The sequence below is a fragment of the Delphinus delphis genome, chromosome 13 (assembly GCF_949987515.2).
Source record: "Delphinus delphis chromosome 13, mDelDel1.2, whole genome shotgun sequence".
In the NCBI taxonomy this organism is placed as follows: Eukaryota; Metazoa; Chordata; class Mammalia; order Artiodactyla; family Delphinidae; genus Delphinus; species Delphinus delphis.
In genome coordinates, this window is record NC_082695.1 from 40,140,608 (window position 1) to 40,167,381 (window position 26,774).

The 26,774-nt window shown below is 41.1% G+C and overlaps 1 protein-coding gene across 2 annotated transcripts in view; it reads left to right on the forward strand.

Moving 5' to 3' along the window:
• Nucleotides 1-26,774, forward strand: part of LAMA3 (laminin subunit alpha 3) — a 241,905-nt gene that overhangs the window by 196,226 nt on the left and 18,905 nt on the right. For both annotated transcript variants that reach the window (XM_060028799.1, XM_060028800.1), the window contains 15 exons: nucleotides 378-494; nucleotides 580-759; nucleotides 1,307-1,449; nucleotides 9,585-9,755; nucleotides 11,192-11,343; nucleotides 11,506-11,668; nucleotides 12,096-12,229; nucleotides 13,091-13,235; nucleotides 15,282-15,401; nucleotides 15,932-16,065; nucleotides 21,677-21,794; nucleotides 22,165-22,305; nucleotides 24,903-25,042; nucleotides 25,450-25,581; nucleotides 26,404-26,557. In XM_060028799.1, coding sequence (XP_059884782.1) covers nucleotides 378-494; nucleotides 580-759; nucleotides 1,307-1,449; nucleotides 9,585-9,755; nucleotides 11,192-11,343; nucleotides 11,506-11,668; nucleotides 12,096-12,229; nucleotides 13,091-13,235; nucleotides 15,282-15,401; nucleotides 15,932-16,065; nucleotides 21,677-21,794; nucleotides 22,165-22,305; nucleotides 24,903-25,042; nucleotides 25,450-25,581; nucleotides 26,404-26,557 — 2,144 coding nt within the window. The remainder of the gene's footprint in view (nucleotides 1-377; nucleotides 495-579; nucleotides 760-1,306; nucleotides 1,450-9,584; nucleotides 9,756-11,191; nucleotides 11,344-11,505; nucleotides 11,669-12,095; nucleotides 12,230-13,090; nucleotides 13,236-15,281; nucleotides 15,402-15,931; nucleotides 16,066-21,676; nucleotides 21,795-22,164; nucleotides 22,306-24,902; nucleotides 25,043-25,449; nucleotides 25,582-26,403; nucleotides 26,558-26,774) is intronic.

The following is a 26,774-nucleotide window of genomic DNA, read 5'->3' on the forward strand; positions in this document are numbered from 1 at the left end:
TGAGCAGCCATCCAAGCTCATAGCCCTCACTTACCTTCTTAATCCTTTCAAAGCAGTTAGATGCCTTCTACCAGTAAATAAATATATTTATTTATTTATCTTTTTTCATTTTTAAAAATTAAAATGAGTTATTACACCTCTCCCTTTCCTCATGTGCATTTCCAAGGAGCCTGGTAACACGGGCTCTATATGCTCCTGGCCTCTGTAACTGGAGGACCTGTGGGTCTAGGTGCATGCAGTGGGCATCTCGGGGATGACTGCTAAGATGCAGGTCTGCTCAATGCTGTGCAGACCTTGGCTACTTCAGGGGTCACCAATACCCACAGATGATCAAGATCTTTAGGGTAATTGCCTCTTGCTGCTTTATTTTATTTTAGAAATCAGTCCGGCTCTCAGCAACCTGCAGCAAACTCTGAAAATTATGACCGTTCAGAAAGGGCTGGTAGACACCAATCTCACGACCATCCGCGATGATCTTCGTGGGATACAGAGAGGTCAGCAGCTCCCTAACCCACTGGACTTGGCTTCTTTTGTCAAGCATTTTAGATACTTACCCCTCCCTGTTTGTGTGTGCATTAGATGACATTGATGGTATAATCAATAGTGCAAAGAGCATGGTCAGAAATGCCAACGACATCACAAATGATGTTCTAGATGGGCTCAACCCCATTCAGACAGACGTGGAAAGAATTAAGGATACCTATGGGAGAACCGGGAGTGAAGACTTCAACAAGGCTCTCACCGATGCAGATAATTCAGGTAGCAGGCATTCTGCCCTGGACATATTATCCATTTTCTCCATCAGTATGTGCTTTGGTCAGTTTTAATTTTTCCCTGGTAAAGTCTGATCTTAGAAATTAAAATACTAAAAACAACTTCACATAATCCATTCAGAGAGTATGGCTATTCTGTTAGTGAAAAGGACCAAGTAGGATTTTTGAAAAAAATCCATGAACATTGCTATTGATTTTCCCTTTTATAGAGTGGAGATATAGGTCCCTGAATTATGAGGAATTGAATTATTATTAATATTAAAGATCAAAAAGCAAAGATTTATTTTTTATAGTGGTCAAGAAAGATGATTTGATATCTAGATTGCAGAATAAGATCCATGATGTATTTATATAGAAATATGTATAATATATATTTCTATAATATAGAAACTGTATTACCTGATTCTGAGTCATCCTGTCCAACGTTTGGGACCCAGACATACCACTTGACAAGTACTATCAATGAGAACATCTGTATTTAACCTTTTCTCAACTCACAATGATAAATTTCTGTTTTGTAATCTCACCAACAGTAAAGAAATTAACCAGCAAACTGCCTGATCTTTTGAGCAAGATTGAAAGTATCAACCAACAGCTGTTGCCACTGGGCAACATCTCTGACAACATGGACCGCATACGGGAGCTAATTCAGCAGGCCAGAGATGCTGCGAATAAGGTGGGTGTGTCCCCACATTGCCAGGCACCAAGGCTCATTCTTTGATAAGTTACTCCATTCATTAGGAAAGGAAAGGTATCTATGTGCTCAAGAACTGGTTGTCTGTCTTTTTATTTATTTTTTGGCTGCGTTGCGTCTTTGTTGCTGTGCGCAAGCTTTCTCTGGTTGAGGCGAGCGGGGGCCACTCTTTGTTGTGGTGCGTGAGCTTCTTACTGTGGTGGCTTCTCTCGTTGCGGAGCATGGGCTCTAGGCGCGCGGGCTTCAGTAGCTGTGGTGCGTGGGCTTGGTAGTTGCGGCTCACCGGCTCTAGAGCACATGCTCAGTAGTTGTGGTGTACGGGCTTAGTTGCTCCGCAGCATGTGAGATCTTCCTGGGCCCGGAATCGAACCTGTGTCCCCTCCATTGGCAGGCAGATTCTCAACCACTGCGCCCAAGTCCCCTGGTTGTCTTTCTTGCCATAATTCTTTGGTTGCTCCCAATGTGCAAGTTCATTTCCTCCTGTCATCCTTCAAAAGTACACGTCATCTTCATCCCTTAGATGATCTGGTACATCAAGGACCTGGAGCAGTTTCCTTCTCACTGACTCATGCAGACAGGAAGCAGGATTCTCCTCCAGGCTCCAGTTGGTAAAGTGTTATTGCAAGTTCGAGTAAGGGTTCTGTGATTGGAACGTGCAGATGTGATACTGAACAAGACCTACCTTCTCATTTTAACCTGGAAGTTGTAGAATCCACTTTTATTGAGGATGGAGGAATGGTTCCTACCAACATGAGCAGTGTTCTGAATAGGAGATTACAGCAATTTTCCTTCATTGGAAAATTCCATCAGCCTTTCTAATTTTAATCTAACATTATTTACTTGAATTCCTACGCTTCTCCCTCACAATTTGTCTTATCCTAAAATAATGTAAATGAAATATCTTGTATTTTTCAGCCACCTCCCTATGAGATATTTGGAGATAGAGAGTTGGAAAGCCAAGTCAGAATATCACTGCCCTGGAGGCACCATGGTTGATTTCCAGGCTCAATATTACGTCTTTTGAGCCTCAAAAGCTGCCTTTTCTTTTAGGAAAGAGAATGACTCCCAACACAAAATTTTTAGCAGAAAAACAAAGAGCCTAAGGCACAGTTTGGCAGAAACTACCCTCTTCATACCCATACGCATCTTATAAAAAGCAAATGAAAAAGCATGTTTCTAGCTTTTGCCCTTCTGTGTTCATTCACTGATTTACTGAACATACTCTGAAGTGTATAAATAGTACAGTGGCTTAGAACTGGTTAACCGAGGCAGACTGCCTTGTTTTGATCTCTGCTCTGTCACTTACGAAAATAAGACTAGTTACAGTTTATAGATAAATGATATTTAGTAAAAATATTAAAACACACATGAGAAGCAGGGCATGGGAGTCCAAATCCAGCGTAGTGGTGACCTCTGAGAAGGGAGAGCAGACTGGGAACAGGGTGGGATACATGATGGGATTCAGTCATAGCAGTAATGCTTAATTTCTTAAGAAGGTCGTGCATATGCAGGTGTAGTCTCTTTTTTTGTGTTCATAAAATGTTTTTTTGAAATTTATTTATTTTTTATACAGCAGGTTCTTATTAGTTATCAATTTAATACATATTAGTGTATATATGTCAATCCTAATCTCCCAATTCATCACACCCCACCACCGCTTTCCCCCCTTGGTGTCCATACTTTTGTTCTCTACATCTGTGTCTCTATTTCTGCCCTGCAAACCGGTTCATCTGTACCATTTTTCTAGGTTGCACATATATGCATTAATATACGATATTTGTTTTTCTCTTTCTGACTTACTTCACTCTGTATGACAGTCTCTAGATCCAGCCACATCTCTACAAATAACCCAATTTCGTTCCTTTTTATGGCTGAGTAACATTCCATTGTATATATGTACCACAACTTCTTTATCCATTCGTCTGTCGATGGGCATTTAGGTTGCTTCCATGACCTGGCTATTGTAAATAGTGCTGCAGTGAACACTGGGGTGCATGTGTCTTTTTGAATTATGGTTTTCTCATGGTATATGCCCAGTAGTGGGATTGCTGGGTCATATGGTAATTCTGTTTTTAGTTTTTTAAGGAACCTCCATACTGTTCTCCATAGTGGCTGTATCAATTTACATTCCCACCAACAGCACAAGAGTGTTCCCATTTCTCCACACCCTCTCCACCATTTGTTGTTTGTAGATTTTCTGATGATGCCCATTCTAACTGGTGTGAGGTGATACCTCATTGTAGTTTTGATTTGCATTTCTCTAATAATTAGTGATGTTGAGCAGCTTTTCAAGTGCTTCTTGGCCATCTGTATGGCTTCTTTGGAGAAATGTCTATTTAGGTCTTCTGTCCATTTTTTGATTGGGTTGTTTGGTTTTGTAATATTGAGCTGCATGGGCTGTTTATATATTTTGGAGATTAATCCTTTGTCCATTGATTCATTTACAAATATTTTCTCCCATTCTGAGGGTTGTCTTTATGTCTTGTTTATGATTTCCTTTGCTGTGCAAAAGCTTTTACGTTTCATTAGGTCCCATTTGTTTATTTTTGTTTTTATTTCCATTACTCTAGGAAGTAGATCAAAAAAGATCTTGCTGTGATTTATGTTAAAGAGTGTCCTTCCTATGTTTTCCTCTAAGAGTTTTATAGTGTCCGGTCTTATATTTAGGTCCCTAATCCATTTTGAGTTTATTTTTGTGTATGGTGTTAGGGGGTGTTCTAATTCTTTTACATGTAGCTGTCCAGTTTTCCCAGCACCACTTATTGAAGAGATTGTCTTTTCTCCATTGTATATCCTTGCCTCCTTTGTCATAGATTAGTTGACCATAGGTGCATGGGTTTATCTCTGGGATTTCTATCCTGTTCCATTGATCTACATTTCTGTTTTTGTGCCAGTACCATACTGTCTTGATTACAGTAGGTTTGTAGTATAGTCTGAAGTCAGGGAGTCTGAGTCCTCCAGCTCCACTTTTTTCCCTCAAGACTGCTTTGGCTATTTGGGGTCTTTTGTGTCTCCATACAAACTTTAAGATCTTTTTGTTCTAGTTCTGTAAAAAATGCCGTTGGTAATTTGATAGGGATTGCATTGAATCTGTAGATTGCTTTGGGTAGTATAGTCATTTTCACAATATTTATTCTTCCAATCCAAGAATATGGTATATCTCTCCATCTGTTGGTATCATCTTTAATTTCTTTCATCAGTGTCTTATAGTTTTCTGCATACAGGTCTTTTGTCTCCTTAGGTAGGTTTATTCCTAGGTATTTTATTCTTTTTGTTGCAATGGTAAATGGGAGTGTTCCCTTAATTTCTCTTTCAGATTTTTCATCGTTAGTGTATAGGAATGCAAGAGATTTCTGTGCATTAATTTTGTATCCTGCAACTTTACCAAATTCATTGATTAGCTCTAGTAGTTTTCTGGTGGCATCTTTATGATTCTCTATGTATAGTATCATGTCACCTGCAAACAGTGACAGTTTTACTTCTTCTTTTCCAATTTGTATTCCTTTTATATCTTTTTCTTCTCTGATTGCCGTGGCTAGGACTTCCAAAACTATGTTGAATAATAGTGGTCAGAGTGGACATCCTTATCTTGCTCCTGATCTTAGAGGAAATGGTTTCAGTTTTTCACCATTGAGAATGATGTTTGCTGTGGGTTTGTCATATATGGCCTTTATTATGTTGAGGTAGGTTCCCTTTGTGCCCACTTCCTGGAGAGTTTTTATCATAAATGGGTGTTGAATTTTGTCAAAAGCTTTTCTGCATCTATTTAGATGATCATATGGTTTTTCTCCTTCAATTTTTTAATATGGTGTATCACATTGATTGATTTGCATATACTGAAGAATCCTTGCATACCTGGGATAAATCCTACTTGATCATGGTGTATGATCCTTTTAATGTGTTGCTGGATTCTGTTTGCTGGTATTTTGTTGAGGATTTTTGCATCTATGTTCATGAGTGCTATTGGTCTGTAATTTTCTTTTTTTGTAGTGTCTTTGTCTGGTTTTGGTATCAGGGTGATGGTGGCCTCATAGAATGAGTTTGGGAGTGTTCCTTCCTCTGCAATTTTTTGGAAGAGTTTGAGAAGGATGGTTGTTATCTCTTCTCTATATGTTTGATAGAATTCACCTGTGAAGCCATCTATTCCTGGACTTTTGTTTGTTGGAAGATTTTTAAAGACAGTTTCAATTTCAGTGCTTGTGATTGGTCTGTTCATATTTTCTATTTCTTCCTGGTTCAGTCTTGAAGGTTATACCTTTCTAAGAATTTGTCCATTTCTTCTAGGTTGTCCATTTTATTGGCATAGAATTGCTTGTAGTAGTCTCTTAGGATGCTTTGTATTTCTGCTGTAACTTCTCCTTTTTCATTTCTAATTTTCTTGATTTGAGTCCTCTCCCTCTTTTTCTTGATGAGTCTGGCTCATGGTTTATCAATTTTGTTTATCTTCTCGAAGAACCAGCTTTTAGTTTTATTGATCTTTGCTATTGTTTTTTTTGTTTCTATTTCATTTATTTCTGCTCTCGTCTTTATGATTTCCCTCCTTCTACTAACTTTAGGTTTTGTTTGTTCTTCTTTCCCTAGTTCCTTTAGGTGTAAGGTTAGATTGTTTATTTGAGATTTTTCTTGTTTCTTGAGGTAGGCTTGTATAGCTATAAACTTCCCTCTTAGAACTGCTTCTGCTGCATCCCATAGGCTTTGGATCATTGTGTTTTCATTGTAATTTGTCTCTAGGTATTTTTTGATTCCCTCTTTGATTTCCTCAGTGATCTCTTGGTTATTTAGTAATGTATTGTTTAGCCTCCATGTGTTTGTACTTTTTACATATTTTTCCCTGTAATTGATTTCTAATCTCATAGTGTTGTGGTCAGAAAAGTTGCTTGATATGATTTCAATTTTCTTAAATTTACTGAGGCTTGATTTGTGACCCAAGATGTGAACTATCCTGGAGAATGTTCCATGCGCACTTGAGAAGAAAGTGTAATCTGCTGTTTTTGGATGGAATGTCCTATAAATATCAATTAAATCTATCTGGTCTGTTGTGTCATTTAAAGCTTGTGTTTCCTTATTAATTTTCTGTTTGGATAATCTGTCCATTGGTGTAATGAGATGTTAAAGTCCCCCACTATTATTCTGTTACTGTCAATTTCCTCTTTTAGAGCTCTTAGCAGTTGCCTTATGTATTGAGGTGCTCCTATGTTGGGTGCGTATATATTCATAATTGTTATATCTTCTTCTTGGATTGATCCCTTGATCATTATGTAGTGTCCTTCCTTGTCTCTTATAACATTCTTTATTTTAAGGTCTATTTTATCTGATATGAGTACTGCTACTCCAGCTTTCTTTTGATTTCCATTTGCACGGAATATCTTTTTCCATCCCCTCATTTTCAGTCTGTATGTGTCCCTAGGTCTGAAGTGGGTCTCTTGTAGACAGCATATATATGGGTCTGGTCTTTGTATCCATTCAGCGAGCCTGTGTCTTTTGGTTGGAGCATTTAATCGATTCATGTTTAGGGTAATTATTGATATGTATGTTCCTATTACCATTTTCTTAATTGTTATGGGTTTGTTTTTGTAGGTCCTTTTCTTCTCTTGTGTTTCCCACTTAGAGAAGTTCCTTTAGCCTTTGTTGTAGAGCTGGTTTGGTGGTGCTGAATTCTCTTAGCTTTTGCTTGTCTGTAAAGCTTTTGATTTCTCTGTCAAATCTGAATGAGATCCTTGCCAGGTAGAGTAATCTTGGTTGTAGGTTCTTCCCTTTCATCACTTTAAATATACCATGCCACTCCCTTCTGGCTTGTAGAGTTTCTGCTGAGAAATCAGCTGTTAACCTTATGCGAGTTCCCTTGTATGTTATTTGTCATTTTTCCCTTGTTGCTTTCAATAATTTTTCTTTGTCTTTAATTTTTGTCAATTTGATTACTATGTGTCTTGGTGTTTTTCTCCTTGGGTTTATTCTGCATGGGACTCTCTGAGCTTCCTGGACTTGGGTGGCTATTTCCTTGCCCATGTTAGGGAAGTTTTCAATTATACTCTCTTCAAATATTTTCTCGGGTCCTTTTCTCTCTCTTCTCCTTCTGGGACCCCTATAATGCAAATGTTGTTGCATTTAATGTTGTCCCAGAAGTCTCTTAGGCTGTCTTCATTTCTTTTCATTCTTTTTTCTTTATTCTGTTCCGTGGCAGTGAATTTCACCATTCTGCCTTCCAGGTCACTTATCCGTTCTTCTGCCTCAGTTATTCTGCTATTGATTCCTTCTAGTGTATTTTTCATTTCAGTGATTGTATTGTTCATCTCTGTTTGTTTCTTCTTTAATTCTTCTAGGTATTTATTCTTTAATTCTTCCAGGTCTTTGTTAAACATTTCTTGCATCTTCTCGATCTTTGCCTGCATTGTTTTTCCGAGGTCCTGGATCATCTTCACTCTCATTATTCTGAATTCTTTTTCTGGAAGGTTGCCTATCTCCACTTCATTTAGTTGTTTTTCTGGGGTTTTATCTTGTTCCTTCATCTGGTACATAGCCCTCTGCCTTTTCATCTTGTCTATCTTTCTGTGAATGTGGTTTTTGCTCCACAGGCTGCAGGATTGTAGTTCTTCTTGCTTCTGCTGTCTGCGCTCTGGTGGATGAGGCTATCTAAGAGGCTTGTCCATAAAATGTTTTCTTAATTAAAAAAATTTTTTAATGAGTAGGAGTTTTCCAGGTGACAAAAAGCAGAAGGGCATGGATAGACTCAGGATGTGTGGGGTATATGGAGGGTAGAGGGCTAGTAGAAGAGAAGGGCATAAAATGAGCCTGTGAGTGTAGGGGAGGGGAGCTCCATCGGTCATGGGCACCTTGGAGAGACTACAGCTCATGCATCACTAAGCCTCCCTGCCTGATGCCTTGCATATACAAGGTCCTCCATAAATACTTAAATGCTTGGGAGATAAAATGTAGAGTTGGTGTAAGTATCATTCCTAGAGTTATTCTTTAGATCGTTAGAGAATATTTATTTTCTGTGTTTTTAATGCAGAGCTACCCAAGGGGGTCCAAAGACCAGAGCTAGTCAGAGAACTTTTATTACTGCTCCGTTATATATAAGTACAAAATTAAGAGTAAATGTTTAGAAACTTTCAATAATTTGAATTGCTTCAACATCCAAGCATTGGATCAGTGGATGTGTATTTTGCATACCTCCTTTATTTCATTTTTTAGTAATTTAATTTCTCATATATTTTATAAAAGTATTGATCCAGAGAAGAGTAGAGGGAAAAAATAGTCCTTCACCCTGAGTTTAAGACACATATTCTAGAGAACCGTGATGCACATATTTTTAAGGACTGAATGCCTGTAATAAATGCAGATATAACAGGTAATATGTTAATGGCAAAAGATTCCTTAAAGAGTTCTTTTTCAAAAAAAATATTTTTGATGTATTGTACATCTACTGTATGCCAGGTATCATGCTAAGTGCTTCCATATATGTTAGCTCATTTGCACAAAAACCTTCTAGGCTTGGAATAATAATAATTATTATTATAGTTATATAATATTAATCTTATATATTAATAGGGCTATAATACCTATTAGTAAGGCTAATATAATATTAATATCATAACCCTATTAATAATATTTTGTATATAATGTAGTTTTATATTATACTATAATATATAATAATATTAATAGGATTATAATATTAATATTATATTAACCCTATTAGTATGTATTATAAACCTATAACTATAATACCCTATATTATAATATATTATCTAAAGCCCATATTATTCTGTATATTAATATATTATATTATTATGATAGAAATATTTTAACAATAGGGTTAATACAAATTAATATTATAGCCATCATAGTGACAATAATAGGAATAATTTATTATGATGATTACTGTTGCTGCCACAGAGGACTAACCGCGCTTCCCAAAGCCCCTCGCCTGAGGCAGGAAGAACACAAATGCTTTATTCCGCATGCAGCTGAGTGTAGCCTCCAGGCCTAGGAGGCACCCACACTCCTTTGCTCCCTATCATAGCAACTTGGGAGCAGCTACGCAGTCACAAGCCACCACCTTGGGCACCCTCACCTTCCTCATCTGGAACAGCTAACACCCTGGATCTTGTCCCTCGCAGGTCGCCATCCCCATGAGGTTCAACGGTAAATCTGGAGTGGAAGTGCGGCTGCCACATGACCTGGAGGATTTGAAAGGATACACTTCTCTTTCTTTGTTTCTCCAAAGACCTGAATCAACGGAAAGTGGGGGGACCGAGAATATGTTTGTGATGTACCTCGGAAATAAAGATGTAAGTATTGCTTTGACGTTGCTCTTGTTCTTAAAACAGAATATGGTTTTTGAGATGCGTGACACGACTGTGTCGCTGCCAACGACACAGCAGGAGGAAATGCCGTCGCCTCTGGTGGCTCCACAGGGGGAATCTCCCGTCAATTACCGATTGTCCTTGGCTGGGGGATCGAGAGGCCTGGCCTGATGGGCCCGGCATGTAGGCACACATGTGTGTACACGTGAGCACGTCCACACCTGGGGTTGAAGATCAGTACCCCTCCCCTTACAACCAGGGCTGCAGTACCAAGGCTTCATGGAGATCAGAGTAGTTCTTCCTCATAGCGCTGGACTCTGTCCTCTTCTCAGGGAGCCCAGCCGCAGACCCTTCCACGTGTCTGGGGTGGTGACCATCTGTGAATGAGGCCTAGAGTGAAATGCAGCCTCTCCTGCCTCATTAGTGAGAAATACAGTTGCCCCATCTCTATAATTCTAAATTCTTTAAACCACCACTGTTACAGGCATTTCAAATAGTTTATTTTAGCTTTTAATCCCTCCTCTTAAAATACATCTCTTCTACCTAAGTGTCAGAGGAAAAGGTAATCACTGACTAGGTTATTCTACATGATTGGAAAAGAAATTCCTGAAACATGGTTCTCAGAAATTCTGGGAAATTAGGAAATGGTTGGCTGTCACTGTGGGCTTTGTATTTAAGGATTCCTAAAATCAGCACTATTACTGGTCACCCGTTCATGCTTCAAGGTATTGGGACTTTATTTGTAACTTTCTTATGACATGACTTTTTGCTTTGTATTACGGCAAAATGCCCATGACTGCTCCCTCAGCAAATGTATACCATATACCTACTAGGTACCATACCCTGTATTTATGATAAACAAAAATTTGTTTCCTGAATGTACTTAATGTACCCTTAAAACAGGTTAAAGTGGTAAATTTCATGTTGTTATATATTTTACCACAGTTTTCAAAAATTTGTTTTTACCTAAGGTGCTCACATTCTAACAGGGAAGTAAGGTACATACGTCGCTGACCGTGATAACACAGGGTGAACAGGCATGCCCAGAGTGTTGAGGGGACCTTGTATGGGGCTGGAATAACGTAAATGGTTTATCTCCTTTACCAGAACAAAATCGCATGGAGGCCTGAACCCGTATATGGTTCATCTTTACGTCAGGTGCTTGGCAAATATTTGCAGATTGAGAGAATGGAGGAGTGGATAAATGAGTGCCCTCATGATAACGAGAGCAAAAACAGTGCAGACATTGTCAATGAACTGTGCTGTCTGTATTATCTTATACCAGGGTGCGCCTCATGCATTCTGTCTGCCCAGGGTGAACTGAATGAAAGCTGTTAGTTATTAGAAATGCGCTCTTTTGGGATGGGAAGTTGAGAGAATTCAGTATGTGAAGTGCTCTGAGGTGGCCTTTTTGTCTCCAGGCCTCCAGGGACTACATAGGCATGGCAGTCGTAGATGGCCAGCTCACGAGTGTCTACAACCTGGGAGAACGCGAGGCTGAACTCCAAGTAGGCCAGACCTTGACCAGGAGCGAAACTCAGGAGGCAGTTATGGACCGGGTGAAATTCCAGAGGTGCGAGTCTGATTGATTACTGCTCTTTGTTAATCTGACCTACGCTCGCCAAACTTTCATTGTATGCATTGCTGAACCCCATTTTTAGTATTTTGGCTTTGATTTCTTTCATCTTCTCATAAATTTTTATATAACTTTATTATCTAATTTATTTTTAAACAGAATTTATCAGTTTGCAAGGCTTAATTACACCCGAAAAGCCACATCCAGTAAGCCAGAAGCACCTCAATTCCATGACATGGATAGTGGGGATAGCAACACGCTCCTCGATTTGGACCCTGAAAATGTTGTATTTTACGTTGGAGGTTACCCATCTGATTTTAGAGTAAGTGTGAATGTTTTTTCACGGAATGAAAATATTTAAAATTTAATTTGGCATAATGATGTTTTAATCGGTTATATACAAAATGGATTTAACTGTGTATTCTTACAGGATATCCAGTGACAATGGCTAACACTCACTGAGTTCTTTTATGTGCAGTGATCTAGGCTTAAGTATATTAATTTAAACAAGCATCACTATCTTTCCTATTTCACAGATGAGGAAACTGAAACAGAGAGGTTGAATAACCTGCCCAAGATCACACAGCTAGAAAATAGCAAAGCCAGAGTATCTGGCTCTAGGGTCCCCATGCTTACCCGCTATGTTATGTTGATGGTTAAAAGTGATAGAGTTATACTGTTTCCTGGTCAGCCTGTTCATTGTCCTTTGTTCAATTAGTGGAAGATTTTTTGGTTTTGTTTTTTTTTAGCTTCCTAGTAGACTGAGATTCCCTCCATACAAAGGTTGTATTGAATTAGATGACCTCAATGAAAATGTTCTGAGCTTGTACAACTTCAAAAAGACTTTCAATCTCAACACGACAAAAGTGGAGCCTTGTAGAAGGTAAATAAAACCTATAAGCTGGTGTCTCTTTGTGATTTCGGTAGCTTGCAGTTATATTACATAAAATATGTGTAATTGTTATTTAAGGAATATAAATTAAATAAGAAAAAGTCTTTTCCTTATTTGTATAAAATATTAGATTATAGAATTTTCTCGATTTTGAAAAAATAAATCTTTCTTCAATTTTTGGTGCCTCCTACCACAAAATAGTCAGCATTCGTTGGTACCTGATTTAGGCACAGACTATTTATTTACTGTAAACTTCAAAAAAAAAATCGTGGTCCCTAAAGTACACCACGACTTTGCCATATGAACCTATTTGAAAGTTGCTGCCTTGAGCTCCTGACCTACCCTATAGTTTAAAAGATTTGGAAGATTCTAATACGAGACAGACTGAGTATTTACTCCTCAGAACAAAATTATATTTCAAGTTAATAATTTCTTATATTGCAAGATCTTCAGCTGCTAGGCCAGATCTTACTAAGTAGACATTTTCAAAAGGGAATCCTGAATAGTATCTCTAGGGTTGAGCTAGGGTTTGATCATCATAGAGTGTAAGGGCACATCCAGGAGAAATAGCAGGCTGTGGTGACCTAAATGGGAGGAAAATCCAAAAAAGAGGGAATATATGTATATGTATAGCTGATTTCACTTTGCTGTACAGTAGAAACTAACACAACATTATAAAGCAACTATACTCCAACAAAAATTTTTTTAAAAAAGATGTTTCCTCTTCTTTAACAAAATCATGACAACTCGATTGCATGGGCTTTGCTCCCTTTTTCCTCTCGTATTAATAAGAACACTTTCCTGGCAGTCCTTTGCTGCTGTGTTCTAACTTACGATGATTGGTGTTCACAGGAGAAAGGAAGAATCAGACAAAAATTATTTTGAAGGTACAGGCTATGCTCGAGTTCCAACTCAACCAAATGCTCCCTTCCCAACCTTTGGACAGACAATTCAGACCACCGTGGATAGAGGTTTGCTGTTCTTTGCAGAAAACCAGGTAATCTATAACAAGCATCCAGATACTACCAAATATGTCCATTCATTTGAGCAATTTGGGGGTAACTGGGTTATTACAAACAACCAACGGATCTGAAAAACAATGTGCAAATGTTAGCTGCATCCTTTCCCTTGACCCAATTCTACTTTCTTTGCCTGTGCGAGTGTGTGTTTTAGTAAGGCAAGTAATTCGTAACTTGAGAAGATGCCACCAAAATGTGGGAGAAATTGCCCCTTTCCCATTCTTTTGTGTTGTCAGTTTTATTCTTTGAAAACTACTATCTGCCTAGTAATCTGCTTATTTTCTGCCTAAAAAACGTTAAGACCTCCTGGGGTCTCTGAAAGCTAGACTGTTTGACCTCCTGCTGTTTGATTCTTGGTCGGACTGTTTCCAGGCTGTATGGGATTTTGTCTCTGTCTGACCCTTGACTTGCCAGGTCTAGGAAGCTTCTCTGTTTTCAAGCAGCTGAGGTTCCTAGAGGCCATACTTAAGTCTCCTAGTTTAGAAAGGGCCAAAAGTGACCATCTATGAGTGATCGTCAGCGCCATCTGCTGGTAGATGGTGCTGGACTTAACCTCTCCTGAGAGCAGAGTGCTTCTGTAGCTGCTGCGTAGGTAGTATTTGTGGAGAAATGTGGATCAGCCCGAGGGATCTCCCATCTGAGAATGTAGGATTGGTGTGGAGCTTGGGATTTTACCAGACCCTTCTGTCTGGGGTAGGGACACAGACCTGGTCCAACTCTCCTCTCTGGGGTTGGTCTGGACCCCTCAGGAGATTCCAAGGCTGAACCAGTTCTGATGGTTTGGGGAGGTCCTGACTGCCTGAAGAATGCAGAGAGCTGAGCAGTCAGACAGCATCTTCAGAGCAAGGCAGTTGTTTTCCAGAACAAGGTCTTCTTTGTATTACATTTCGAAGTTCTGGGAGACTAAGAACCAGAAATACTACTTATAGTAGAAGAAAACTTATGAAATGCCATTAGTAACCAGATAAGAGAAAATTATCTCCAGTGCTGCTGTTAAGTAGGATGCTATTCTATTATTTATGAGTGTGATGAACCCTCACTGGCTTCTAAGAGCAAGGTTTAGGATCCAGATAAGGACTGATTTTCCTTTCAGGTAAGGACTCTGGAAGTAGACTTCAAAGAGAGTTTCATCAGGAAACTGTGTAAGAGCCAACTTTCCAGTCCTATACCAGACATTCCTCAGCTTACCCTTCCACTAAGGAAATGGTTGGCTCAAGTATGTGCCTTACACTGTGATGGGGATGCAATTATGACCCCTAGTAGGTTTGTGGCTGGCTCAGCAAGGTGATTAGTGACGAGAGAGAGAGAGAAAGAAGAGAACAGGGTGAAGGGCAGAGAGACAGGCTTGGGAGTCACGTAGAACATAAGTTCTGTTAGAGATATTCTGAATTTGAGATATCTGTGAGGCATGCAAGCAATAGCAATTAGGCAATCAGATGTACAGACCTGGCCCTGAAAAGACAGGTCTAGGCTGGAGAAAAATATTTGGGCTCATGGGCACACCTGGATTGGAACCACAGAAGTGACTGTGATTGCCAAGGCAAAGAGAGTAGTGGGAGGGAAGAGGCCCTATTTGGGGTCCCCAAGCAACACTTAAGTGAAAGCTAGAGGAGACATAGGAGTATGTCAGAAAACACATGGTGGAAAATGTTTGGAGTTTGAGGAAGACCCTACCTCTCTCCAACAGGTAGCAGTCATATTTTCAAATGATATTAATGATCTGTAGCTTTTCAGTTTCCATTTTTACATGCTGGTTATAGATTGTTATAAAACAAAATCGTGACAATAGCTAGCATTTATTGTTTCCTTCCTGTGTGCCAAGCACTGTATATGATGTGTAACATGATTTGCAAGATTTAGCCGTCATACCCGTCCTCGGAGTTGGATATTACAGCACTATTGTTCCTTCGGACTAAAGAGGCAGCTGAAGCTGCGAGCAGTCTGGAATTTGAGAGCATCCCTGGTTCCAGCGTTCTAGCTCTTCCCCGAGTCTTATGGTAATCTACATTGTTTCCGTGCTCTAGGATCGCTTCATATCCCTAAATATAGAAGATGGCAGTCTCATGGTGCGATACAAACTGAATTCAGAGCAACCAAAAGAAAAAGGAATTAGAGGCATCATAAACGACGGGAAAGATCATTTGGTATATCCTTCGAGTCTGTTTATTTGGATTGTTAAATGTTCTCAGTCCTTTAAGTCAGTGCTCAGAACCCTTTTCTATTACCAGATGAACTTATAGTTATTAACTGAGAGACACGTCCTTTTAAAATCTGAACATTTGGGGCATGAAATATGTAACATCTGTGTGGCACAGATAAAACATGATTAATTTCAAATGCAAACATTTTGGGAATTCCCTGGTGGTCCAGTGGTTAGGACTCTGCGCTTTCACTGCCAAGGGCACAGTTTTGATCCCTGGTCAAAGAACTAAGATCCCGCAAGCCGCGTGGCACAGCCAAAAATAACAAAATTAAAAAAAAAAAAAAAAAGCAAACATTTCTATTTAAGTGTTTTAATAATTTTATGCAAATGAGCTACTGCTCAGAGCCCATGTATATATACCGTGTATATAAATGAACCTGAAGGAAGGCAAACACATAATAACTCTGAACCACTGTGAATAGGATTCTTTTATTTCTCATTGCTTGCTGATTCATCTCTCCTTTATTTCAGATTCTGATCAAAATTGGAAAAGCCCAAAAACTTATGCGGATAAACGTGGACTCTCAAAGCATTAAAATTGAAGGTGATATACTTGATTTCAGCACATATTATCTGGGAGGAATTCCAATTTCAATCAGGGAAAGGTAAGATGAGTTTTTTCTTTTAAAGAAGCAGATCACCTCTCAAGAGTTATGATTGCTACCGATTAGTCTACCTTTTTTTTTTTTAACGTAGATTTTATTTATTTATTTTTGGCTGTGTTGGGTCTTCGTTGCTGCGTGCGGGCTTTCTCTAGTTGCGGCGAGCGGGGGCTACTCTTTCTTGCGGTGCGCAGGGTTCTCATTGTGGTGGCTTCTCTTGCTGCAGAGCACAGGCTCTAGGTGCGCGGGCTTCAGTAGCTGCGGTGCGTGGGCTCAGTAGTTGTGGCTCACGGGCTTAGTTACTCTGTGGCATGTGGGATCTTCCCTGGCTTGAACCCAAGTCCCCTGCACTGGCAGGTGGATTCTTAACCACAGCGCCACCAGGGAAGTGGTAGGGTCTACCTTTTTAAAATTCTAGCAAAAAGCAAACACAAAGAATTAACTTTTCAGTATTAACAGTGTTAGCCAACAGAGTAAAACAGGCTGTGAATACTGGATAACTGGACTGGCCATTCGAAAGAGGCTGGGTGGGGGGGGGCGGGGGGGGAATTGTGTGCCACCCCCCCATTGTCATTCCTGGGAGGAGAGAATCCATGAGGAGTAGGCTTGGTGTTGACAACGCTGCCAGTAAGAACAGGGGCTGTGGCCTGGGGCCCTTGGAGACACAGAGGAGAGAGCAGGTAGCCCCTGGCCTGACAGGCGGCCCTGGACACTGAAAGCTGGGGCCACTCCTTCAGGAAGTACCTCCTAGGATGGAAGGCACATCTGTATCACCTGCCCCCTTACGTTTATTGAGCATGGACTAGGGGCCTAACTGTTTCTCGGATGAATGAATACATGAATGAATTAAATTAATTTGAATGGAAGTAAAGCTTAACCTGAATGAGCAAAACGAACACCATTTTGAGGATACACTTAAAAATAACTTTTACATTTTATTAATATGTTTGCATCCTACAGAAAAGGCTTTTAGATAGCTGACAATGATGTGTGTGGTACAGCCTCATGACTAAGCTAAGAGCACTCCCAAAACGTTTGGTGATGATTACTTTTATACAAGATCTGAGGCGAGTTAACTCTCTTGCTGTTATTAGTCAGTTGGAAGAGCACTGGGTGTGATGTATGAGGCCTTGTGCAAAGGCGGTCTTTCTTCTCAATTCCTTACATATTTGAGCAGCTGTCCAGCCTCAGGATGGAGGCGCTAATCTTTGTGTTACAGTTGTTAGGGGTTGCCCCCCAAGACAGAAATATGGGTGAGAGAGTTCAGCACTTTGATAGAGTTTGGGAGTGAGTATCTTTACTCCCTAGATTCCTTGGAGTGGAAGGGACCGTGCAGATCGTGGTATGTAACCTCTGAACTTTAATGAAGAAATTGAAAGCCAAAGAGGTGATATTAATATTTAATATTATCAGTGTTAAATAGCAATTCAACCGTGAATAGCTAGTTATGAATGGCCAATAATCTTGGTTTTATTCAATTAAGTGTAATAAATAGGGTAACCTCAGGTAGCACCATGGCACGCATCTGAGGCTATCAGTTATTTGTTCATTATACAAGCGCTCACTGGGTGTCTAGTGACGGTCAGGCAGTGTGGTCGGTGTTGGGATGACAACAGCGAACAGGGCAGAGCCTCAAGTATAGCGGAAGGGAGACAGTAGAATGAGGCCGGTGCCATCAGAGGGGAAGCTCAGGGTGATAGAGGGCCCGGGCAGGGAATCCACCCAGTTGGGGTATCAGGAAAGTGGTCTCTGGCTAGACCTGAAAGACGCTGACATATGAAAATCACCATATGTGAGGAGATAAGAACTGGAGAAAGTGTGAACTCTCAAGAGGACACCATGAAGCAGGCCAGGGTTGCCACCCATGGCTGGTGTGGGAAGCAGGGACCAGACCACAGAGGATCTTGAAAGTCACAGTAAGGAGCCATTGGGGGCTTCAGCAGAGAAAGGACATGATCAGATTTGGGTTTTCAGTAGCTTGTTCTGGTGCAGGGAGGAGATTGGATTAAGAGGGGAAAGGCAGAGGCAGGTAGAAAGGTTGGAAGATGAGTGTAACAGAGGTGAGAGAGGCGGGTGGCCCGACCACAGAAATGACAGCGCAGATGGGGAAAAGGAAGTGGAGTCCCAATATACTTAGGGCAGTGGATGGGCAGTGCTAAATGGTTGCTTGGGTTCGGGGAGCACTCAAGAGGGACACCTGGGCTTTGATCTAGCGCTTGGACAGATGGCCAGCACCAGCAGAGAAACAGGGCGGTGAGTTCAGTCTTAGGCCCAGGAGACAGCAGGTGGAGATGCCCAGAAGGGTTGGACAGAAGGCCTGGACCTTTGCAGAGAAGACCGGGCTGGAGAAAGGATGAACAAAGCTTGGGAACAGGTGGCCATTGAGATTAGACGGGCAGGTGGGCTCCCAGAGCCGTGAGGGATTCTCAGCGGCGATACGAGAGCCACTGGTTGGTGGTTTGCCTCCGTGCGGTGTCAGCAGAAGGTCCGCAGACAGCAATGTGGGTGCCAACCAAGCAAGGTTTCCTAGAGAAAAGTAGTGGGTGAGGATCCAAAGAAAAGGTTCTAGTTTCGGCTCAGCCACCAAATAGCGGGGTGACCTTGGGTTAAGTCAACACTCAGCCTTTCTTTGACTTTTTATCTCTGTCCATTAAAGAAATACACGTGGATATCGTTACACATATATGTACAGATAGACATATAGAAGCTTCCCAGTCATTTGTTTTAAGGTCTTCCAAACAGGGACTGTTTCCATTTTCTGGGCAAGTTTATACTTCGATTATTGATTCAAACCACAATGACATGGAACATACAGGAGACAGAGGCCAATTGAAAGATGTCACTGAACTTTTACTCTCTCATAAGCAACACGCTGAACAGTATTCAGCTGTTTCTGGCCCTGCTTCATCCCTCTGGTGCTGTCCTTGACGGTTCAGAGTCCTGAGAACCCCCTCTGACGTGGGTCACAGAGGATTTCTCCTGAGAACCCAGCAGTTCTTTCAAAGGAGGGAGACGCCCCGACCCCTGGCGTTAGTGGAAGACAGTCAGTGCTTGAACCTGATGTGGAGAGAAGCAAGCCTCGTGTCATCTCTAAATACAGTAGCTTTGACAAGAGAGCTTGTGGGTGTGGTGTTTTCTCCTCTCTCCCTGTAGTGTACCTTCTGGGAATGGGGACCCAGATCTTGGAATGACTTGTTCAGGATTACAGTCAGAAGTCACAATCTCTTAATCCCATCTGCTTCCCATGAGAAGAGGAAATCCTCCCTAATAATGCCAGAGGGCCTCAGACCAACAAGAAATACTTCCTGCGGACCTACCTCATTGCATCACAGAGTATAATAATATAACATTAAAATGAAAATGATTCAAAAAGTAAACATCAGGCAGGGATCTGTTGGGCATTTACTAATACCCAACATGGAGTTTGGGATTAGATTTCGCTCTTATGCTCTCTGAGATCAGCCCACGGCAGGTTGGACCTGACTAAGCCTTTGTGAACCGATTGGCCCATGGTGTGTACACATACCCCAGCGTACTAACCCATTCATACCACAACCTACACTCCTCCGCAGTCATGGTCCTCTAGCAAGTGTGCTCAGAGCCAGAATCCTGGAGCAAACGTGGAACTCTAGGCCCTCAGACGAGCCAGAGTAACAAGAACACCTCCAAAAATAGTGGAAATAAATCTTTCCTCTTAACACCTCTGCTGTAGATAACTGTTCTTTAAAGCAAGAGTCGGGATCATTCCAGTGCTGTGGGTACACAACTGTATAAGCGTAGAGAGCAAGGGCTTCAGGTCACACAAGTTTGTGTGACACGCTGACCACGCAGATACCAATGCTGCCCACTTCCTGCTGTATGACTTCGTGCAAGTCCCTTAACCTTCCCAAGCCTCCTTGTACATCTGTGATGTGGGCATAGTGATGGTCTAACTCTGAGAGTGGTTGTGAGATTCAGAGTAAAGGGGTTAGCACAGTGCCTGGCACATGGTAAGTGCTTAATAATGTCAGGTAAGAAAATATCTCCCTCGAAAGGTTGTTGTGAGGATCAGATAATAGTGCCTTGCACAAAACAGGTGCTCCATATCTGTCGGTGGCCTTTCTTTCCCCTTTACTCTTCTGCCACCTTATTCTTCCTCCAACCTATGCTTTACAGAAAAAAGGAATCAGGAGATGCTGATGAGTCTAAAACACGCTGAAACCCGGGAGAGAATGCATCTAAATATATGTATAAATAGACAAGCTCCAGCAATGAACTTTTCTCCTTTCCTGAGGCAGGAAGCCAACTTTATAAAATAATGAAGCTCGTGCTGTAATGCCAGTGAGGATTCATTTCTTCCTCTTCCTTTTAATGAAATTTAATTTTATGCATATTACATGTAGCTCAGCTCTTTACAATGAATTGAATAAAAATGAAGGCAGACCCCTTTCCATTTAGAAAAGTGAGCTGCTTTAGGGATTTATAATGCAGTCAGCTTTGTGTTTCTCTTAGTACATCATTTGCTTAAGAAACACAAATATTTGCCCGGACTTCAGTCATTTCACGTATGTGAATGTTTTTATGTGACGTCAGCTCCCAAAGTCAAATCAAAGGGGAAATGTCAAAGCAGCCACGTAGCAAGAGCTGCTTTAGAAATTGCTTTGTTATAATGATGCGCTGATGTGGGGATAGTTACAGACTATGCCATCTCACGCTGAGTCCTTTCTCTGTACCGGCTACCACTTGAGTGTGTTAACGCGTAATATCTCATTTAAACTCAGGACAACCCTGGGAAGCAGATTACCACACGCACATTGTATAAACGAGGAAACAGAAGCACAGAGAAGGCAGGAGGGACAGGCCTCGAACCCATGAAGCCTGGCTCCAGAGTCCGTGGCTCCAGAGCAGCCCCTCTTAGAAGCACCTCCTGAGTGCATGTTCATGACCACATGCCATGGAGGGTTCCAAGCACTTCCCGGATGTTAACTTGTTTAATCCTCACAATGACCTCTTGCCCAGCTTGCACAGTTAGGAGGTGGTGGATACAGCATACGAGGCCAGACAGTGCTTTCCATTGTTCCAGCTTGGCGCTGATTAAATACCAAGCCGCACTTTTCATAATTGACTAGGACCAAAAAGTAACAGTTTGTTTCTTCTGCGTTTGCAGTGGCTGACTTAAACGTGGACAGGAAAAAAAGAGCAAAGAGTTTTCTACAGTATTTCTGGCTCTTATAAGTTACTTATTAGGTTATTAATATTGAATATATATTTATGGTATATTAAGTTATTAATATACTTTTAATTCATGATGCGTTACCATGACTCGGGAGGGGATGGAGGAGCAATTCCAGATATTGTACATCTTCTGTACCTTTTGGGGACGCTGGCCATTCTTCTGTCAACGTTGTTGTGTTCACTTTTAAAGCTGAGAATGCAAATCACACAGAAAGGAAATAGATTTCCCTAGCATCACAAAACAAGTAGCATTCTAGACATCCCACGAGAAGAGATAAGCGTAAAACATGTACTTGTTCGTGGGTGACAAGTAGTAGGGAATGAGTGCCGTGTTTCAGCTCCAGTTCCCCGTCAAGCCTGCTGTGGTCCATCTCTCCCGTTTTCTCGAATCCCACATCAGGTTTAACATTTCCACACCTGCTTTCCGAGGCTGCGTGAAAAACCTGAAGAAGACCACTGGTGTCGTTAGACTGAATGATACTGTGGGCGTAACAAAAAAGTGCTCGGAAGACTGGAAGGTAAGTGAAGAGTTCCAAACCTCGCAAAGGAATGCTCCCCAGCTAACCCGTGCTTGGCATTCGTTAACACACCAACTTTTGACGTTTTCTGGTAGCACACGGTGTTACTGTGAACTGGTTCATTTATTACACTCCCCACGTACTTGCAAAACCTCTTCAGGCTTGCATATTAAATTTGTAGGAAAGTAGGAATACCAGCTGTACACACAAAAACGTACAGATGATTGGTAAGTTATCGTGCAGACAAGCAGACTATTTCTTCCCATGGGTCGCATGGATCGGTTCAAGTGAGGTGACAGAGGTTAAGATACTGTATTTCAGCCATGACATGATTACAGTGCCGGTAATTTATTCCGTGTTTTCGTTTCAGCTCGTGCGATCTGCCTCATTCTCCAGGGGAGGACAGTTGAGCTTCACCAATTTGGGCTTCCCGTTGCCCAGCCACTTCCAGGCCTCCTTTGGGTTTCAGACCTTTCAACCCAGTGGCATCTTATTAAATCATCAGACAGGGGTATGAAATATTGTATGAATACTGAACAAGATTTAAACCTGACTCAAGGTTTGATGTCAAAAACGATAGAGGGGTTTTGAAGGTAAATTTGTGAGGCATTTTATCTATCCTCACACAGTAAATGCTATTGTGGATTTCAAACATGGAAGCTGTTGCCCATCCTGGGGTAGGTCCTAAAAGAAATCAGGCTTAGAAAATACATTATAGTTCACAGAATTGAATTTGTGTATATTCATGAACTCATTTTCATTCTTTTAGGTATATTTTGTGAGTGAAGGTGAATTAGAACTGTTATAAGTAATAATGTAGCTTTAATCTTTAGATCTAAGAAAAAAAATCAGAATGTACCCCCATCATTCCTTTGTTATTCCACACAAGGTAGCTCTTCAGATTCCTTTTTTAGCAGCAGCAGCTAGTTGGACAATATTTACATCGGTGAATGGGAGAGAGTAAGGTCCTTTGCTCTTTGTTCCTGTACAACAAGCCACAGAGATTCTATAACCTAAGAGGATTTAGCCGGTGTGGTCATGTAGGCGTAAAAGTCAGCTAATACTCAGAAATCGCCTAGCGGAACGAGTGGGATTTTAAAATAGAAGTAGAAGTAGGACACTGTTCTTCTTGGATTTGTTTCTTCAGGATTGCCAGCACAACGGACAACTAGTGTATGTTGAAAGGAAGGACGTAGCTGCCTCTGTGGTTATGTCGTAGTAGAACGCTTCTCCTCTCTTGCTATCTTTGTTCATCAGCAGTTCGAGATCTTTTTTTAAAAACAAAACACATACCGTATGCTAACACATATATATGGAATTTAAGAAAAGAAAATGTCATGAAGAACCTAGGGGTAAGACAGGAATAAAGACACAGACCTACTAGAGAATGGACTTGAGGATGTGAGGAGGGGGAAGGGTAAGCTGTGACAAAGCGAGAGAGTGGCATGGACATATATACACTACCAAACGTAAAATAGATAGCTAGTGGGAAGCAGCCGCATAGCACAGGGAGATCAGCTCGGTGCTTTGTGACCACCTAGAGGGGTGTGATAGGGAGGGTGGGAGGGAGGGAGACGCAAGAGGGAAGAGATATGGGAACATATGTATATGTATAACTGATTCACTTTGTTATACAGCAGAAACTAACACACCATTGTAAAGCAATTATACTCCAATAGAGATGTAAAAAACAAAAATACCCCTGAAAAAGCACATGCCGACATTTAGATTGTGAGAGTGGCTTTTCCATCAGAGCAGGATGTTTGGACCCAGCTCTTTTGACACACACTCCTTGTTTCCTCTACCAAGAATGGGGACACTTAGTACCCAATATACAAAATGGTCCAAAACAGGGGGAAGAATGGGCTTAGCAAAAGATGAGATCACTCCTGGACAATGCAGGAACCCTTCAAATATCCTAGGAACACTGCCCTCAACTTCTTAATGGATTAGCTAAGGAATACATTTCAATTAGCCTTCTTTTATCCAGTTTATAATGAATATTGCCAATTGAAAAAAAATCAACATAAAGTGAAATTGACAATGGCTACGACCACACACTATAAAAATTGTTTTAGGCTAAAAGCTCACTGACAAATCACATCTGGTTGAAAACTGCAAAAATTGTACCTGGTAGGAAAAAAAATGAACAAAATTAAAATGACAACTGCTAAAACTACACACATTTTTAAAAATTAAGAATTGACAGAAAGAATCAAATCATCTTGCCAAAATTTGGATCTTCAGAGTTTGACCTTGGAAAATTGAACCTCCTAGAAATTAGGATCTGAAAGTAAAAAATTCATGACTGAAGAGAAGCTATCGTTGTAATCATCTATGAAAATAAATTGATGAATCAAGTCTTTGTTGTAAAAATGTATTCAGAAGAACATCGATGCTGATGAAAATAACTTCAGCAAAATGATAGTGAAAATAGGAAAATTTAGAAATATTTTAACTGTTTTGTATAATTGATGGAGAAATTAAGGGACTTCCCTGGTGGTCCAGTGGTAAAGAATCTGCCTTCCAGTGCAGGGGATGCGGGTTCAATCCCTGTCAGGGATCTAAGATCCCACGTGCCATGGAGCAACTAAGCCTGCCACGCCACAGCTACTGAGCTCACGCACCACAACTACAGAGCCCACATGCCCTGGAGGCTGTGTGTCACAACTAGAGAGAGAAAAACCCACAAGCCACAACGAGAGAAGCCCACGTGCCACAAAAAAGAGCCCGTGTGCTGCAACTAAGACCCAACGCAGCCAATCAATCAATCAATCAATTAAATAAATAAAAATTTAAAAAAGGAATGCCTGGATCAATTTATTTAAAAAAATTTGATGGAGAGATTAAGGTGGTTTATGAATATAGGTCCATAAAATGCTTTTGACAGATTCATCAGTGTTGGAATAATTTGCTTAAGATTTTTATATTCATAAATGTGGAGTCCAAATATTCAAAAATAATCTTTAGATCAAAAGAGCAAAGTCAAAACACTGGGGTCAAAACATCCTGTGTACCTAGTTTTGATCATATATTCAGTATTAATACATTCATAATCATTAAATGCAGATGGACTGCACTGATGGGTATGTTCTGTGATGATTTTAGGCAAGCAGCCTACAGGTCATCCTGGAAGATGGCCACATTGAACTGAGCACCAGGGACAGCAGCAGCCCAATTTTCACATCTCCACAGACGTACATGGATGGTTTACTGCATTACGTGTCCATAATAAGCGACAACTCTGGGTGAGTGGAATGGCTCTTCTGCCAGAGCGCTAAGAATTTTACTTTATTTCGTTTAATGGAATCTTCTAGTATCTTTTCTGAGAAATATTTGGCTTTAGCATTGACACTATTTTACTAGTAAATCTTGGCCTTCTTCCTGGTTTTATATCAATTTTCTCATTTAAAAAATCAACAGTTGGGCTTCCCTGGTGGTGCAGTGGTTGAGGGTCCGCCTGCCGATGCAGGGGACACGGGTTCGTGCCCTGGTCCTGGAGGATCCCGCATGCCGCTAAAAAAAAAAAAATAGTTTAGTGAGTTATTTCAGGTAGAAGATTTTGCGTCTGAATCAGACACTCGTTGCCCACCTGGCGAGAATCGTTTTCCCCAGCTGTTCTCACTCCTGTTTTGTTTTCCTCCTGTTTTTTTAGGCTCCGGCTCCTCATTGATGACCAGCCTCTGAAAAATAACCAAAGGCTGCTAGGCTTTTCAAATTCCCAGCAATCCCTGCGTCTGGGCGGGAGTTATTTTGAGGGCTGCATCAGCAACGTTTTCATCCAGAGGTGGGTGCCGTTTTCTGTGCGTGCACAGCTGATGAGAATGGCCTGTGACCCAGGGGACTTGTCATGGCAGGCTGCACGCCTCTCTCGTCCCGCTGACTTTCAAGATGACCTCTTTGGCACGATACACACATTAAAAGCAAACTAACTGAAAGCTTCTGGGCTCATCCTACCTTCGTAGGAGCAGCCTTGGAACACAACCTTGGAAAAGGTTTAATTAAAATTTACTTTCCGATTATGGCCTTTTTAGATAAGCGCAAAACTCTCCCCTGGGCAGAGGGAGAGCCCAGGACTGGTCATGAACCTTAGGCAGCCTGTTAGGAGCTTGTGAGCTGCCATCAGGGCTCAGGAAAAATCATCAGATAAAGCAGATTTACCCGTGAGATTTTCCTCCTGAAATGCAGTGAGATAAATGCTTCCACAGACTCACTTCTGAGGTTTCCTCTTGTTCACCGTCATTCTAGGTCATCCAGTGTCTGTGTTTGTCCTCTCTGCATATTTCATTTTCATATTTCTATGTGGCTCCCACTCCAAAGAACTATAATATTCTGGCTTTGCTGCAACGCTGGCTGTTCAAGGCAATAAAAGTTTCCCAAGGCCTTCTGCTGGCGAGGCATGGTGCTGGATATTGAAGGGAAGGCAGAGGTGGGTACAGCACATTCTCATCCACTATGAGCCTAGTGTTTCCTCTAGATATCCTGTACAGGGAGGAGATGAACGTTTACCCAGAAATCAGGACAGTAAGAACGTGTAGTTTTGAAACAAATCCTCCCCGCTAGTGTGTCTTCCTTGATATGTCAGCGTTCGTTTCTGCCCTCATTCCAGATTATCAGAGAGTCCCGAAGTCCTAGATTTGGCCAGTAAATCCACCAAGAGAGATGTGTCCCTGGGAGGCTGCAGTTTAAACGAATCACCTTTTCTAATGTTGCTTAACGGGTCTACGAGGTTTAGCAAAACCAAGACTTTCAATATCCACCAGGTGAGTATCAAAAAACCTTACCCTGGGTTTTGCTTCTTTCCAGATGATTCTCGTAAGAGAGTCCTGCCTCACCGGAGATGTTGGGGAGGGAGGGATGTAGGTCACCTGATCCGGTGGTGCCCAGTGCCTCCAGGAATAATGGGTCATCAACAGGTGGATGACACCAAAAGGTCAAAGTGGTTTTTGTTTTAGCTTTTATTTTGTATTTTGAACGTCT